Source organism: Phoenix dactylifera, chromosome 13 (genome assembly GCF_051530095.1).
Source record: "Phoenix dactylifera cultivar Ajwa chromosome 13, Ajwa_hap1_PhDact_Kaust_v1.1, whole genome shotgun sequence".
In the NCBI taxonomy this organism is placed as follows: Eukaryota; Viridiplantae; Streptophyta; class Magnoliopsida; order Arecales; family Arecaceae; genus Phoenix; species Phoenix dactylifera.
In genome coordinates this window covers 22,617,517-22,635,777 of record NC_143202.1, presented here as the reverse complement: position 1 = coordinate 22,635,777, position 18,261 = coordinate 22,617,517, and the positions used below count along the sequence as shown (strand labels likewise).

At 38.8% G+C, this 18,261-nt stretch overlaps 2 protein-coding genes across 3 annotated transcripts; one reads left to right on the top strand and one right to left on the bottom strand.

The window, feature by feature from the left end:
- Positions 1 to 7,149: 7,149 nt before the first annotated feature.
- On the top strand, positions 7,150 to 9,934 carry LOC103723306 (TLC domain-containing protein At5g14285). The gene has a single exon (XM_008814187.6). It carries the CDS (start codon positions 7,533 to 7,535, stop codon positions 8,274 to 8,276), a length of 744 nt encoding a protein of 247 aa, XP_008812409.2. The 5' UTR covers positions 7,150 to 7,532; the 3' UTR covers positions 8,277 to 9,934.
- Positions 9,935 to 11,575: 1,641 nt separating this feature from the next.
- LOC103723307 (uncharacterized) lies at positions 11,576 to 18,036 on the bottom strand. Of its 2 annotated transcripts, XM_039130892.3 has the most exons (4): positions 17,637 to 18,036; positions 16,575 to 17,395; positions 12,663 to 14,043; positions 11,576 to 12,024 (listed from the first exon to the last, which is right to left on the bottom strand). In XM_039130892.3, exons 2-3 carry the CDS (start codon positions 17,286 to 17,288, stop codon positions 12,709 to 12,711), a joined length of 2,049 nt encoding a protein of 682 aa, XP_038986820.2. In that variant the 5' UTR covers positions 17,289 to 17,395; positions 17,637 to 18,036; the 3' UTR covers positions 11,576 to 12,024; positions 12,663 to 12,708. The 2 variants fall into 2 exon arrangements, with proteins under 2 accessions (XP_038986820.2, XP_008812410.3); XM_008814188.6 differs by having other exon boundaries at positions 16,575 to 18,036.
- Positions 18,037 to 18,261: the final 225 nt, after the last annotated feature.

The following is an 18,261-nucleotide window of genomic DNA, read 5'->3' as shown; positions in this document are numbered from 1 at the left end:
AGTCCTGGTCTTTGATCACAAAGCCCACGCTACATCTGGTGTCGCCCTCCGATACACTGCCGTCGAAATTGATCTTGAGAAAACCAAAACGTGGGGGCTCTCAGGATACCATCGGTATCATCGCATACCTAGACGCTGCAGGAGCCAAAGAGGAACCCCAAGTGTCTCTGTCATCTCCAGGTAAAATGTCAGCTATAGCGCTCACCAGCTCGGCTACATGTGCAAAAGCGATAGACATGTTTAAGGGGCAGAGAATGCTTCACCATTTTAAGATCTCTAATAGCCAACCCGTCCCATTGCTTGGGCAACATTAGGGTATCCCAACTAACATAATCTAATCCCATGCCATGCCCTTTAACCCAGATAAAACCATGAACAAGCATAGCAGATAGCCTCAGGAATAGAGTCAGAGACCCAAGTCATGGCCAACCAATAGTTGGAAAGAGGAGCAAGAACACAACTCCACCAGACATGGATAAAGAATCCCACTTCCAGCCCGCCACCAGGAATTGTGGAAGCACATCCAAGTAAAAGAAAGGGCAAGAACCTTCCTGCAAGAGCTTGCTATTATTTTGATCACCATCCTTGACCTAGTTGAGCCAAGCCTTTTGTTGCCATTTTCCTCTGATGAAGCAATGCCCGCTTTGTAGAGGTGAATCCCCGAGATTGGCATCTCTCTCCTCTAGCTCCATAGTCTCATCATCTAACTGTTTAATTCGATGCCCCAAGTTTCCAACTCATCCCTGCTCGATGCGAGATGATCCGTCTCGTATGATGAACCATGCTATTTACCTTGCATATTTGAGACCTAGAAACTTGGAGAGGATGCTCCTTTTTGAAATCTTCAAACCTGGACACTGTGAGCAGTACCGGAGCATGGTCCGATGCAGTCGACTCAAGTGCAAATATATGTATCGAAGAGCGTCACAATAGCAAAAGCCCAAATTAATCACACACATTAGTATTAGGGAGTGTGCGGTTGATTGGATGATATCATATGTCGCCAACTATGCAGGCTTAGTAATCTACGAGCCTCGTGCTTCCATCTTTACACAATTTCGTGATATGTTGTTCTTTGATTCTGCTAGTTGTATTTACTCCAGCACTGTACAATTTTGCCACTATAGTAGAAAAAAAAATTCAAAATCAACCGGTACATTACTATCAACACAATCATAAAAGTGCCGGATGGATTTAGAAACATGGAATGGTTTACCTCTCTTTTGTGGTAAAAGAAAGTATCTTCAAGAATTTTATAAAAATTATTTTATTTTATTTTTATTTTACAAAAATGAGTCAAGTGAATCGATTTGTTTTAGTGTTGGTGTAACAACCCATGACCTCACCCAAAATGGTTAGCCGGAAGGTATTATTTGGGTTTCTTGATCCTGTATAAGTACCCAAGATCTACCCAGTGAATAACCGATATGGGACTAAACACACGCCCGCACGGGTTCTCACGTACTCCCCCCGTTCAAGCCTTGATGTCATCGTCAGGCTAAGGGTTCATATCTATTCAAATCTAATCACAAACACCACGATTGGCCCGTGGTCAGTCCCAATAGATCTGTGCTGCAGTGTCCCTAGTCCACATAGGTTATGGGCCGGATCCGCTCTGATACCATTTGTATGGACCCAGGACCTCACCCAAAATGGCTAGCCAGAAGGTATTATTTGGGTTCTATTGATCCTGTATAAGTACCCAAGATCTATCCAGCGAATAACTGATGTGGGACTAAATACATGCCTGCACGGATTCTCACAGTTGGTTTGCCTGTTGTGCGAAAATAATTAATTCCGAACATAGCCAAACAGTTAGCCTTGATCCACAAACAAATGTGCACGTTATATTAATTGAGGCAAATATAACACATAATGAGGCATATGAAATGCTGAGTTCTCCACAATGGCTACTATTTTTATGAGAGAAGTCCAAGTGACTAGGCTTTTTAACTTGTAGCTCAATGTCTTTTTATAACTAGATTTCTAGAACTGGATTTTCTTCATAAATGGATATTTAGAGTACCAATGCCACTGAAAAATTAAAAAAAAATAGTTCACTGCAATCTTCTTTCCTTTTCCGTGTACCATATGCTACCTGGATTCCACATCTTCCTCATATTTTGCTTTCATTTCTTTCATTTATTGCATGCTTCCCGCATGTCTTTTTAGTGTTTTAACGAGCCCTAGAAGTTTTTATGATTGGATTTTTGGCATTACAAAGAGACAGGCTCAAGATACAAAAGAACAGACTCAACTGAAAGGAACAAAAGATTGGATTTTTCTTTGATAATTGAAATACCTGCTATAATACTCTGACTCCACTTGTCATTTTCTTTCTTTCTTTTTTTTTTTTGTTTTTGCTCATCCAACCTTTTTTCTTCTAATTCCACTATCTTCACCTTTTTTTATTTGTTTTTATTTTTTGTACTCATCCGCTGTAAATCAAAATAAATATAACAAATTCTCCTAAATCATTATAATGGTCGTACTCGTTAAAGGTATATTTGGTTGGAGGGAATTGGATTTCGAAATGAAAATAGAAATAAGCCATTTGGTTGGAAGGAGTCATATTTTTACTTTGATTCAAGAGGAAAATGGAAATGCTCCAATCCTCTAAAATCTAATTCCTACTTTTTTTTTTTTTAGTATTCAAATCATATTCTTATTCGTATTCTAGTATGACTAATGTCAATTTCTATTCCAATCTATTCCGATTCTATGGTGGACAAATCAAGATCAAGTGGCGTGCAAAAAGTCTCTTCCGGCCGTACCCTAGTTAAGAAAGGCCATGTATCTAGAACTCCCTTTCCTACCTAACTACTTGTCCCTCACGACGCTACTAGCTTATCCCTTGAGAAAAAGAGACTTTTAGCTTGAGTATATCAGGCTACTAATCAATTCCAGCGTTATAACGTCTTCTAACAGATAGAATTCTAGCTTGTGACACTATGGTCAGAAACTATAAGACGCTAAGAGCATGACTAAAGAACAGGACCACCAAGGCTGGAGCCCGATTTCTCCTCATCTTGATGCCACAAAATATGAAGTATTATTGGGCCCACAAAATGCTAATGGTGGGTCTTAATGTGGACTCCTTTTAGGGTGCACATTAGACGGGTCAATTACTTATAGATATTGATGTAGATAGCCAGGGCAAAGTAATGGGCAGTATCAATAATTTAAGCCTCCTAGATTTAACAAATTGTATAAGAAAGTTAATCCCAGCACTCAACATGGCATTCTATGGTCTCAAGCAGGGCAGGTAGGTTAGATGTAGGAATAATTGTATACTTTATTATCTATAAATGATAAATCCAACCCATGCCTTAAAAGCAACCATTAAAATGGTTGTCTTCGCCATTAACTAATGATGACATATGTTTTAATTTTCCTTTCATTTGCCATCTCACTTCTAGAGGTGCCAATGAAGATGGATAACTCGCTAATTCAATCCAAAAACAATCTAGAACATAGAACTTAGATTAAGAAATAAACTTAATAAGTTATTGTATTGGGTATGAATTCCAAAATTAGACCCAAAGTCTTCTTAAGCTAGGTTTGGATTAGAGACCGAAACCCGAAAACCAGCCTGATATATGCATGGATATACAAATATATGTTATACATGTTTGCACATAGAAATGCAAGTGCATTCACGCATGTGTGTACGCAAACACACATATATACATATATGTATGCATATATTCGTACATACATATGCATGTATCTATGTTTATATTTTTTTTCCCTTTTAATCATTGAAAAGATCAAGTATATTTGTTGATTTAATGTTTCTACTGAGCTCGACATTTATAATATTTTTTATAATTCTGTTCTTGCACCTTCATTATCCTATAAAACCATACAACGACCTAAAAATGCATGGGTCATATTAAAAATTGCTACGTAATCAAAACGATTTTTCGAATATTCCTGAAATATAATTATCAAATTGATATTCTTTGTTAATATTACAATATTACTTGAACAATGTTATTTACATATTCTAAGGTATTACATGTCAACTATAACATGTAATAATGGCTATGACGAACCAACAATAGTATAACTTATAAAGAAGCTTTTAGAAGTTCTTTCGCAAAAAAATTAATTTAATAATAGTGCCATGCATGTTCAAGTGGCACATTTGCTTGGATTTATTATCGATACTGATCATCACAAAGTCATATTTTAAGAGTAGAGAGCTATAAACACATTCTTCTTATTACACATGTTTTCATAGAAAAATAGATAGATAAACAGATAGACAGACAGAAAGAGAGAGCAGAAGTGCAAAACACGAAATAAGAAAAGTGTTATTATGTTCGATAGAGTATGACAACTACAAAGCATCTCACGAACATCGCAAATAGAGAAGGAGATCAAGCTATAAAGTAAAAATAAATAATGTTTTATGCACAAGCTTTAGGTAAATAGTGATATAGATGGTGTAGGATCATTATTGGTATACAACATAAAACAAATACAATGCTACATATCAGTGCATGAAATAAGTGCAGAGGACCAACTTGGAAGGCTGATGAGACACCCATATCTAAATTGGGTCTGAATTTTTGATTATTTTTCCACCCACATTACTAGTGGTATTTTTAGTGCACGTAGATAGGAATTTATATGGATAAACATGATTGATTAATGGCACATCCCATGATGTAATTATCCCTAAACATGATTGGTAGTTGGTAGGAGAAGTAAGGATAGTTTCCAAAAGAAAGATGTATGGGAAATCCAATAAAAACTTGCACACCTAAACCAAGAAAACGATATAATTTTCCTAGTCTTCGTTTGAGGATAAGAAGAGATTGGATGTGTTACTCCATCAAAAAAATATCGCCATAAAATATTGTGCATGAGATACCAAACATCCAAACATCAACATTACGATTTTATTATGCAATCTTGACTTCAAAACAAATTTCAACTACTTGTCCTTATAAAAATCCACCATCTTTATTAAATTTTTATGAGATTTGAAGCCTGTGATATACTCCCTGAAAAAGAGCTTCTCGACTTGAGACTTACGACCTGAATGCTTTTAAAACTGAAGCCTCATTTTATTCTGTGAAATATAAAATGGGGGCTTGCTGCTTGGAGTTTTCAACAGAATTCCTTTTTTTATGGAAATTCTTAACATTTTTTTGTAACAACCCAGAATCTTACTCAAAATGGCTAGCCGAAAAATATTATTTGGATTTCTTGATCCTGTATAAGTACTTGAGAACTATCCAGCGAATAACCAATACACATCCGCACGGATCCTCACATACTTACTCCGTTTAAGCCCTGACGTCCTCATCAAGCTAAGAGTTCAAATTCATTCAAACCTAATCACAAACACTACGATCGGCCCGTGGTCAACCTTAATGGATCCGTGCTGCAGTGTCTCTAGTCCATATAGATTATGGGCCGGGTCTGCTCTGATACTATTTGCAACAACCTAGGATCTCACCCAAAATAGCTAGCCGGAAGGTATTATTTGGGTTACTTATTCCTGTATAAGTACTTAACAACTATCCAGCGAATAACCGATGTGGGACTAAACACACGCCCGCACGGGTCCTTATATTTTTTGTTTCTGGTTTAAAACCTAAACCTAAAACCGAGGTACTTGGTGCTTGGCATCTGAATCCTGGGATTCTTGTTCTCCAAAATCTGAAATTGGATTTTTCTGGTATATATGATATGATCGTTGGGATCCTAAAATACATGGCAGAAATTTTGACCAAAAAAAAAAAAAAACATGGCAGAAATCATATTTCTGTGTCGTGTCATATAACTCCGGGTCCAAACACATCTTCTGGTGTTTAGAAATTAGAAAACTGACCGTCTAAAAACCTGATACTAGGAGATGAATGCTTGCAGTTTGCAACCCACAGAAATCCATAGATTCGGACGTGACCTCTATTTCATTATTTGCTTTGACAAATTTCAATCTCTATTTTTTCTGTTAGGATTTTCACTGCCAAAGACTTCAGCGGCACAATGGGCTTAGTTAATAAAGCCAGAGTTTTCAGTATTTTAAGACTTTTCTTGAGTACTACAAGCTTCAGCCCCTCTTGGGTTAAGGGCTAACAATGAGACTTGGTCCCCTTATGTTAGTAATTTTAGGCCACTTCTAATGCAACTAACATCAAAATTTTTTCTTAAAGAGTTCTCTTAATCAACTCTTACTTCAAACTGTAACAATCCAAGACCTCATCTAAAAATGACTAGCCAGAAGGTATTATTTGGCTTTCTTGATCCTGTATAAGTACCAAAAGTCTACCAAGTAAATAACCAATATGGGATTAAACACCGTCTGCACAGTCCTTATATACTCTCCCCGTTTAAGCTCTGACGTTCTCGTCAGACTAAGTGTCCAAATCCATTTAAATCCAATTACAAGCACCACAATTGATCCGTGGTTAGCTTCAATGAGCCCATACTGGGATGTTTTCTAGTCTACATGGGCCATAAATCGGGTCACTCTGATACTATTTATAACAATCGAAGACCTCACCCAAAAACTTTGAGAATTCCAAATTTTGCAAAGCCTCATGCAATGCACATAGATCTTTTCCATAGAATACTTTACTTTCTGAGGTGGAGAAGAAAGCTTGGATATACGATCAATTTTGTGATTTATTGTTCATTACGTGCGCTGATAGAATTTTTAGTTTCTAATTGCTATCATATTTCTTTTGATCGGGCATGGAAGAACTGCTACGCTCTTATAATGAATAGTGCTTTGACAACCAAAGGTGGAAGAGAGAAAGAGAGGAGGAGATGGGAGAGGGAGAAGAGGCGGAGGGCATAGCCGACAGCTAAGGTGGTCGGGGGGTTGCCAACGTAGGTTGCGTGGTCGGGAGGAGGATTGGGGAAGGAGATGAGTTTATGGTTAGAATTTAGAGGTGGATTTTGTGTATTGGGATGATGGTGGCGACAGATCTAATTATTATTTAATTATCTTCATGTCAGCCAACAAGTAGGCACTTTTAGCCGAGGACTTCCACATCAGCTCACAAGTAAATTCTATTTTTAACTAAAAAAAGAATGGGCAATATTGTAATAATTTGAAAAATATAAGGTTAATATTAGCGCAATCTAAGGCTAATTTTTCTTTTTAGTTTTTTTTCCTCTCAAAATTCTTAAAGGCCTCACGAGTAGTTGGAGGTCGGGCGCTTTCAGCTATATATTTTGGCTGCCGGTACTCTCGGTGGGTGGCTCTTGAAACCCTAACCCTATTCATCATCTCGACGATTCGGATCTGGTGTTTGGAAGGATCCCGTGTCCGAAAGTTTGTGTCTTTACGGGTCTGATTTTCGGAAAGGAAACCCTAGCTTTGGTTTTCCGGGAAACAGTAGGAGAAGGGATTGATTGCTGGAAAAAAAATCTCCACTTGAAGGTGTATATATTGATTTTATTCGCAAAATTCGACTTTGGGCTATCGGGAACTCTTTGAAGAAGAAAAGCTCTGATTTTTATAGTATTTGTTTGGTTCAAAGTTTCAATTTTTCATAAATTTTACAATGGAGGTTGTGATTCCTGATTACTCGCTGTTCCCTTCCTTCTTCGCAATGTTCTGTCTCATATATCTGCTTGGACGCTTGGTAGTTTTCCGGAAGTGGAGTCCAAAGAACCGCCTGGATGCATCGAGCTGTTTCATCTCCTTGTTCCACGGAACGCCGGCTGTCTTCTTGGCTCTCTCTGCAATTCTATCACAACCTATTCGAGGATTTGCCTCTCCCAACACCAATTTCCAGAACCTGGTTCTTGACTTCAGCATTGCCTACTTCACAACTGATCTACTCCACTACCTAATTTTTATCCCTGGAGACTATCTTTTCATTGCCCACCACCTTGCGACGCTCTTTGTGTTCGTCACCTGTCGCTACCTTGTTCTTCGTGGTGCTTTTGCAATACTGGTCCTCCTGGTGTTTGCAGAGGTTACCAGTTTTTGCCAGAATGCATGGACGCTGGCCGGACTCCGGAAAGAAGAATTGCCTACTGCAGCAAGAATATATATGTTCTTATCTCCTCCTTTCTATGCTTTGTATAGTGCCATGAGGGGATTTGCAGGGCCGGTGTTCTTCTATAAGATGAGTGCTTTTTATTTGAGTGGGAAGGCCAGTGATGTGATTCCGATGTGGGTTTCTGTCTCATGGATTGTCGTGGTTGGTGCGGCAATTGCGGTCAGTATCCTGTGGATTTCAAATCATTGGATGGAGCTGTTCAGAGAGATGAATCAGAAGGAAGAGAAGAAAGGGAGGTAGTTGCTGGCTGGGGAACGGTTCATTAGCGGTTTGGTGGATAAGCTGTATCCAGTCCTCATGATTCAATGAAGTTCTTCATTGGCAAAGCTTGTGCTTAGCTGAAGGTATTTAGGAGTCAATTGGGCTTTTGAAAGTAGGAGATATAGTGGGGTAGTTGTCAAATTATATGCTTTGCTTATTAATCTTCTTAACAAAGATTTATTTTTTCGAATGGCATTTTGTGGTTTGCTGTATTGGATGGAATGATTTGAAATTCTTTTATGAAGATGCCTAATTGATTTTCGTCGGGATAAACCACTTTCATCTGTTGGCCAGTTATCTCTTTATTCTACTTAAAATGGTCAGAGAACCTTAATTTACTTTTGGAAGAAAGATCAACAGGGAGAGTACTCTATTATATGGATGGGAGGAAAAGAAGAGGGAGCGACCTTGATCTTAGAGCTTAGGTAGGAAGAGAATGATCAACTGGTATATTTATTCTCTGAGAACCTTCTCCTTTATTATATCATCAGTTAAGTAATCTTCCTTAAAGCAATGATTAAGATTCTACTAGGAAGCAAAAAAAAAATGTCACTTTGACTTTTATTAGAATTTTATATGTTTTGTTGGGATTTATATTAGAATCCAAACAAACTTGCTTTCTACCCCAAATCCTTTTGTTCACGTGGGCACTCACAACCTTTGCACAAAGGCTCTTCTTAATTTGATTCTTTAGTAAGAAGGCCTAGAGAGTACCTTGATGATGTCAAACAAATTATAGAACCAGAAACCATGGCTGATCTTCAGATTTATAACTGAAGTTTCATGCGATAAGGCAATCACCTTCACACCTCTTTACCATGTGCCACCAGTTCCATACGTAGTTGTGTCCAAGAATCCAGAGTCATGAAGAAAGCTATCTTTTCCTCTGTATACATTTTTGTAAGATTTAAAGGTTTGTTCTCTCTTGCGAGTGTTGAGACTTCTGCAAATAGTTTTAAGCCAGAAGTTTGCTTGCTTATTCTCTTCTTGAACCATACCCACTTCCTGCTGCTTTGAACAAACCTCGTTAAAGCCAGGAGATAAAATAGCATACATCTATTTGCATGCTCACTGTTAATTTGGATCAAACACCAAGAATCACGGATCACTCGGTACTTCGCTTTTTATAGGAATGCTAATTCTTGGTGAATATATGCCACAAATTTAGTTGCACATATATGTTTGAAATAGTTACCTAATTCTGTTCTTTCATATCCTCTGTAAGTTACATAATATGATTCTTCAAGTTAATTGCTTTGTCAGGCGATGTTGTTCTGCTATGAACACAGCTTTGTTGGCATTCTTCACCAAAAGTGCTTTAAAGTAGTAAAGTTAGTGTCTGATGACTTTTCGTGTGAAAAGCATTGTGCTGTTTATTATGGTATTCTAGTATTTATCAAGTTAAAGAAGGTTTAAGGATTAAGGAATCTTCAACTTGTGCTAATGTTAGTGGCATTGTATTGGATTGGCTTTATCAAGATTTCATCTGTTGGCATCCAGTATGTTGGATGTTTGGTATGGTGCTCAAATTTGTTGGCCTGCGGTAATTTGATGTAATTCCTAGTGGGGGTTTGTACAGCTGTAATTTGTAGGTAGCTACTGCCAGAATGGAAAAAAAGAAACTATTGGTTCTTGTCTTCTTGATGCTTCTCTATTTGATATCGCTTTCTGCGCATTGTATGGTTCTAATGATATCTTTTTTGAGGAGCATTTACTTTTCTAGTTCTGTTGCAGCATTGATGTTCCATTTTTTGGCAGAATATGAAGAGTAACATTAATGTTCCTTCTAAAGCAATCCCCCAATTAAAACTTTATGCAAACAAACATGCCATATGTTCTCTCGTTACTTGTAAGGAGCAGGGTATTTTCCAATAGCTTCCCTTGTACCATAACAGCTTGTGCGCTGTCTTGGCTGAGCTATTTGCAGCTTGTGCCTTTTAAATTAGTGCAGGTATATGTTAACAAGAGAGGGAAAGAAAAAAAGGGCTGGTCATTCCCAGTCTTTAAAATAGATTTGTTCCTTGCACTTGGCTGGACATATTTCATATACCTTAAAGCATTTAAAGGGTTAGTGATATCATTTAAGGTTGTTATTGTTTGAAATTCGATGAATGTGCTTATGCATACATGGTAGTAATTAGTTGATGACACAATGCATACCAAGTACAGAATTTCTGCATTCTGAGAAGCCACTTGTTGTCCTCTTTGTTTGTGCTAGAGCTCCATTAATGTTGGCGGAAAATGCTATGGGGCTCCCACCATATGTGCACATAAAATTAAGGTTTGCCAAACCGGGCCGAACTGCCCAGGTCAGGCAATACCGAACCGGGTTGGTTTGTCATGCATATGCAGTCTCGGCTCCCACCGCCTGGAACAGATATTGGACGGGCTGGAACTGGCCGGTTCGTACTGAGTTAACCCAGTTTCAAATCGGGTTAGGTATGGGCTACTTGCACTGTCCTACTGGTTTGGTTCGGTACTGAATCGTTTCGGATGCTGGCCGGTATGGATCTTGGTATCGACAGACTTTGCATGAAATATTCGTCAGGCTTGTTAATGCTGGCTTGGCAGCTCCGATTCCAATTACCTTCATGTATTGTGTCTTGATCAATGCCTTCGCACTAGGATGATGCTTTATATGCAGGAAAAGAAGTAGGACTCCATTTTGTTAGATTCCTTGTTGGAATGTATGTCGAGATCTTTAGCTTTTATTTTATATCTTGAGCAACTGCAATCCAAAGTTTTCTTTTCATGGAAAATAGCAGGAGTGCTGCAAATCATTTCATATGAAAAAATGCAAAATTACATGGGTCGCGTACTTGAGAACAATTCCCCAGCATAAGCTAGCCGATATCAAATATGGTAGAGAAGCAACTTTGATAATGCTCTCCAAGTTGGAACCAAAGTCTCAAATTTTCATCAGCTTGGAACAAGCTGAGCTTGAAAGAATATGCATAAGACAAGGAAATTGATAAGACTGGGTTACTTGTTGCAGAGTTAAAATTTTTTCCCTCAAAAGGGTACTGTCCCAATTGGTAGAATTTGACTTCCATACTCATGTTTCAATGAATCAGATTTAGTGATTCATCAGATGTCCATGCAGCATGCCATTCTTCAAAAACTAAAAGACCAGCCTCATCATAAGTTTGTGTGAAGAGAAGAGTATGTGGCTTTTGAGACCTTGCAGTAAATGATTTCCAAACAACAAAGGTGGAAGAAAGATCTCTTCATTTCATGCTGACTCTATCCAAGAAGTCACAACAACGCAACAAAGGATATTGGTTATAAAAAATTCTAGCGAGTGAACTCAGGATGTTACTACCAGAACTTATCATGTATGTGCAAACTGTGTTTTTGGTTCCGGAGGCCAGCTTGTTGATGAAATCCAAATGGAACACGATAGGCTTAATGGAGAGAAAGTGAAACGTCATGAAGTTGGTATACTGCACGACCAGGTTGTTTCTCGTGGAAACACTGGTAGAAACCAGGGTCTTCCAACTCACGGATGCTTAAATGCATCAGATACCAAAACATTGTATTTCCTCATTTTAAGTTTTTCCTGTCATGATCCAATAACTTCAAGCCTGCTCCATGACAAATCATCTGTCCCCCTACTTTATATTCATGCGTATATATCAAATTATCAAATATATATAATGAGAGGATTCCATGCGTTCCATCAGCTAGTGTTGCCATTGGGTGAAATATGTAAACAATACAGCCAGTCCTGCAGGTAAAAACAAATAACGAGGAGTTACAGCATTTTTCATTCATAGAAAGCCTATGATATGAAACAAGCATTAACAGCTTCAAAAGATAGCTTCTGGTTGAAAACAATTTCTTTGTGTCACATTCAATTATGTTTTTCCCAGAAGATCGTAATATTCCAGCTAATACTGCTATGCTAATGGGAGTTAACCATATCAGTTACCAAGTCAGCCTTTAAGGCATCAGCTAAGCTAGAAAGCTACTAAAATCAATGTGGGTTTTGCTGTGAAACTCCCTACCATGGACAACAGAAGATTGTCCATGTGGAATTTCTTCGGATTCCCTGCAGTAATAGTTTAGCTTAAGGTTCTTTGATGCATTACATTTGTGAGGCGACTGCTTAGAGAACACATGCAAATCTGAGTAATCAATCGACAATGGTTATCTTGGTAATACGAAGTCTATGGTTGAATGCATGCAATTTTGTAATCAGATTAATACTGATAATTTCACATTAAGTCAGGCATTGTTCAGGCAGAAAGCTACATCCATTCTAGACATAACTAGAAGCAAACATAAAATAAAAATGCTCTCAGGAAAACTACTACGTCTTGCTCACAAATCACACTTAGCAATACTGGTGAACGGAGCAATTACCGTGTTAATTACATCGCCACGAGCTCCAGATCTTTCAACAGGTCTATCAAGCCACTGGTAGAACTGAATGTTTGAATGTCCGAGCTGATAGCTGTCCACTGACTGAATTCTCCAGAGTCAGACCTTGTGTGCCAAAACAAAAATACCGATTCATCATTCTAGTATTCACAAAATCAGATTTCTGTGATACATTCTCCATTATGCCACCAGCAGTGACCGATGAAATCGAGCAGGAGGCACCAACACGGGGTTCATTCTGCGAACAGATGCCTTTCTTTTTGTCTGATGTAGGGGATGACATTGATGACTTCGAGGAAGAACCAGATGGAGACCAAGTTGGAGGAGCCAGATGTGGCATGGCTTGAATGACCCCATGCATCAAACCTGCAGCAAATTTCTTCTTCGTGGCTGGACTTGGCATGGAACTCCTAACAGAGAGAGTTCGCTTGTTGTTCAGAAGCGATGTTCCCCTGGAGAATCGCTGTCGGAGAGGTGTTGGGGTCTCCTCACGCTCGCTCCATTTCTTGAATGAGTCCATTGAGTCGTCGTCTCCCAACTTCTTTGGTGTATCAGTTTTCTTCTCCTTCTGACAATGCCAACTGAGTAGAATCTTGAGCCGCTTTGCTGCATTGCTGACAGAGTTTTGTTTCTTCTTGTCTGAGGACTCTTGCTTCTTCGCACCAATGGTGCCAAAATTTGGTAGTTCACTCCTGCTAGCACTTGAGCATGAGCTAGGCCTTCCACTTGTTTCTGATGCTTCAATACCTGTGTACAAGAATATCTCTGCATCGGAAACTCTGAAAGAAGTACCTGGGCTGGTTCCGATACCTTGCATCTTTACCTGGGAAGCAATGGCTGATCTTGCCATGTAGGCCTTTGAATTTGAGATTCCTCCAGCACAAATCAATTGTTTGATCAGTATTTCAGATGATGCTGATCGCGGGTGCCGTCGGAGTAGATCCAATGGGGTCATACCATCAGCATCTCGAATGTTTAGATTGATTGATTGTACAGTCATCAACAGTTCAACAAGGCCAGAGTGCATGTTACCAATCACAGCCATGTGAAGGGCTGTCCTTCCATCATCATTCCTGAGATTGATGATCTCTTGAACATTTACAATAGTTCCACAAACCAGCTGCTTCATGAGCTCCATTTGTTGGTCAAGCCTTCGGAAACCAGGAGTTCTGAAACCTGCCACAGCCATATGAAGAAAAGTATCTCCAGCATTGTTTGTCAAAGGAGAGGATGATGGAGATGCAGTAATTAAGGCTTTGACAACTGACAAATGTCCTCGAAAGGCTGCCACATGCAGTGCTGTGTTCCCTTGATTATCTCGAGTATTGATTATATCAAAACATGCCACTAGATCCTTAACTACCTGCATTATTAGTTCGGATTGATTGAAGTTAGTAGGAAATTAATTCCAAATGGAAATTTCACTGCAGATGTTTCTTCATATATTTGCACTCAAATGAGTTTGTTTGAAAATTTAACTTTCTAAACTTACTTCACATAAGGAAATCTTCCATATAATACAGAAAGTGCAATGGTGAAGAATTCCCATAAATAATAAGGAGTGCAAAAGTGTAGAGGCTCTTCAATTAATGCAAAGTAGTGTATGTAAAAGAAAGACAAAATGCCTGATATTATGAGAGCTCAAGAATCTCCCTCAGTTTGCGACATAGAAATTCATTAGTAGGGCAAGCAAATTACATTTTTTTTTGGTAGAAAAATTACCTTTCATACGAGGATGTAGAATCCTATCGCATTTTCTTTGAAGAAACATAATTGTCGCACCATCGTGCAATTTCATGCAAGCATGGCACATGATCTGATTTACAGAAACAATATATTCGAAACAAAAAATATTGTTAATTAGAGCTTGATGTCCACACCCCCTCCTCTTAGTAACTCCAAAATGATGAACTGTTGAGATTTTGCAAAATTGTTTGAGCAGTGAACTTCCATAGCCATTTTCTTCACCCCCCGAATCCTCGGTGTCAGGGGGGAACATCCTCCTTAGGAGTTTAAATAGGCTTCATGGTTCATAATAAACTATTCAGAAGCACAGGTATTGAATTAATTACGATCTGATCAATTGCAGAACTAAAAAGTGAAAATGACATGCAAGAGTAGTTAAATGCACATATTAACCTCTCTGCTTAGATCTCGGTGTTCACCAATAATTTGTATGTTCATTTAGTTCTTCTTGATATCGACACAACATTCCATTTGTAGACTTGTACATATTCTTAGTAAGTACCATGGTACAAATAGCCAACCATACTGCAGAGTTCCAATATGATCCTAAAGGCTGCAAATTTTTCTCATCTGTTTCATTTGTTTTTAATTTTGACATCTCCATATAATCACTTTATCCAGAAAAGACAGAGAAAAGGGAAAAGGACAAGAAAGAAATCATGAGTGGGCACTTAAATTAAGCCTAACCATTAGCTCACTATTCATCAATTCATGCTAAAAATATACCGAACTCCTGCTGTTGGATTCCTAACCTTGCGTTTCTAAGAAGAAACTTATAGTCTATAGGGTCATTCAAGCAATATCCCCAAACCATGTTCTTTTATCCCTCTTTGTATAGACATGCTGAGAACAAGCTTCTCCTTTAATGCTCTAGAGACTATGAGGTAATAGAATGATAAAAACTAATACTACTAGATTGCAACTCATACAGCTAAGATACTCACTTCACCTGATTCATTATATAATTGGTTCTTCCATCAGCTTAATTTGTCTAAATCCTGGTCGTGTTGGATAACAAACAGAAAAATGCATACTAAGTTTAAAGAGTGATATATCACCATAATTACATTTTCTCAGGAGATGGCTTTCTCGATTAGATCCACAGGTATAGAAATTACACATTCATTTATAAATTTTTATTCTGTCTATCATGTTTACAAGTGAGACTCCGTCTTCTACATCAGATAACATCAACAGTTCAATGCTTGATTTCTCAGAAGCATCACCACAAGGTTTCTTGATGATGCATCTACAGTTACAGATGTTTTAAGAGAATGTTTCAGGCAAATGGTTCGCGAATTGATTTCCTGGCAGGCACACATACAGGGAATTTAACACCTTCAGTATCAAAATCAATAATTAATAATCAGTAAAAGGCCACAAAATGATAAAACAAAAGCATAATCAATAATGTGGTAGGGTCCAAAATGACAACATGGATGAAAAATTTCCATGACAATTACCTGCTATTCAGAAATGAAGTCTATATCAATTGACTTTAGGGAGAAAAAATATGTATGACCGACAAAAAAGGACATTCTAGAATTGATAGTAAACAACTTGGTAATTTAGTTGAAAGGAAGGGCAGAATATGTATTTATCTAACATAATCATACATGGAGCATATACCAACAAGCAGTCAGCATGATATAAAATCCTCAATGATTCTTCATATCAAGTTTGACATATTTGATTTTTTTTCATCAACAATAACACTTCGCAGTTATAAACGCATCATCATATTACGGCATATAAGGTTCATGGTTTACATAAAAATATGAAGGAATTAACAAAGTTACTTCCACAAGATCGTATAATGACTAAAGGGCTATATCTCCAATCAAAGTCAATAGACTAAAACCCACAATTAGGATAATGCAAGTCTGTTGCTTTTGAACTGCTGTTCTTCGCACAAGTGGAAAGTAAACACTTATTGCATATCAGAATTCTTTTTTTTAAAAAAAAAAAAACAAACTGTTTTCTTCAACATATGAAAAACAATACAGAGAATGCTAAATTCACTATGACAGCTGAAAATTACTGAGAAACCACAACTTCAAGCAAACTTCAAGAATGAAATATGAATCAAGAGGAACTTCACTCAATTAGATAATCCAAATTTGAAATCTAAAGTGGAAGCAGTCTCACCTCAACTTGTCCTCTGCCAGCAGCAGCATGCAAGATGGTAGATCCTTGAACATCTCTATAAGCTAAGACATCAGAGCATCCCTGAAGAAGCTCTTTCAGGATATCCAAGTTCCCTCCTCTAGCAGCAGCATGAACAGCCCTGTTCACCATCTCCCACCTAAAGATCGAAACACCAGCACCCGACCTGTTCGCTGCCTTTCTGCCGCCGCCGCCGCCTGCGAAGCACCTTGGTGGCACGGCGAAATCAAACAGAAGCCTAAAAACCACAGAATTCTTGCTCCTCGCCGCAGCGTAGAATATATCAGTCACACCATACTCCCCTTCTCCAAAGACTAGAACTGGGTCTCTCTGAAGCAACTCCTGAACAAAGCTAATATCCCCTGCTGAGGCTGCAGTGTAGAGCAGCCAACCACCATAGCCAGCTCGAATCAGTGTATTCTTTCGGTTCTTCTTCTCGCACTCGAGGAGGAGGTTTCGGGCGACAAAGGACCGGCATTTAGCAGCATCCACGAAGCGGGCATCGTCGTCCCAGACGGTTTCGAGCCGCCGGATCCGGCGGAGGGAGGTGAGCTTGATGAGGAGGTTAGCATCAAGGTGGAGGAGCTCCCGGACGAGGTCGTAGTGGCCATTGGCCGCAGCCCAATCGATGGGAGAGGCATACCACCACTGGTCCCCAGTGCTCTCCCACCGAAGAGGGAAGTAAGATTGCGGCATTGGAAAGAGAAAATAAAGAAGCAGAATGACGTAGATAGAAGAAGCCAAGATGAACACAATAGAGAAGAAGATGAGATGCCTTTTAGAGGTCTAATGAAGAAGCATTCCTGAAGACAGCATTAAGCAAGCATAGAAGAGCAGGGATTTCATCAAACAGAGCGTAGAAGAACACAGTGTAGTGCACTCATGCGAGAAGTAGAAAACTTCAGATAAAATAAATATGACTCATGCGAGTTTAAAGCAACATAGAGCCCAAGAGCCAGCAAGCTTCAGTTAAGGTTTAGCATAGAGAGAGAAGATCCAAAGAAGTGAAGAAGATGAAGAAAGAGAGAGAAAGAGAGCACAGACCTCAAAGGAGCCAAAAGCCATGAAGGTGGTAGAGAATATGGGGAGGTGGCTGTGGTCCTCTCCAACAATCCAACAACATGGTAGAAGAGGAGAAGAGAGGGGAGGTTAACAATGGTTTGAGGGAGGAAAGGTATGCAGTGATGCAGAGGGGTAAAGATTCTTCTGGTGTTACCTGTGGAAAAAGAGGTTGGCGGAAAGCTGGCAGTGGGGGGTCTGCAGATGATGATGGAGACTTCTCTATATATAAAAATCTATATAAAATCTGCATGAACCACCCTAAAGGAAGGGGTACCATGGCTGTTCTCAGATGAGTTGGCTGTGGGGATTTTGCAGAGCTTTTATCTCTGCCACTTGGTTGAGTACACTTGGTATTATTAGACATGGGGTGGAGTGGTATTGGAGGTTTGTGGACCTCATTAGAGTCATTTGGATATTAGTAGATGGAATCCTGTGCAGAGTTTGTCTCTGATTTCTCTAAATTCAGGTCATGTGAACTTTGTAAAAAAATTGGAATCTAGGAAGATGAAGTACATGTTAATGAAAGTTGGTACTTTTGCCAGTGTAAGTGCTTCCATTATGAATTTGTAAGCACCATTTAATCTGCATCCTTCGTGGCCAACGAACT

Excerpts from the sequence above, each read along its gene's own strand:
- LOC103723306 (XM_008814187.6), top strand. The coding sequence starts at position 7,533 with ATGGAGGTTGTGATTCCTGATTACTCGCTGTTCCCTTCCTTCTTCGCA.
- LOC103723307 (XM_008814188.6), bottom strand. The coding sequence starts at position 17,288 with ATGCCGCAATCTTACTTCCCTCTTCGGTGGGAGAGCACTGGGGACCAG. Across the intron at positions 14,044-16,574 it reads CTGGCAGAGGACAAGTTGAG|GTAGTTAAGGATCTAGTGGC; the intron begins GTGAGACTGCTT and ends CTAATAATGCAG.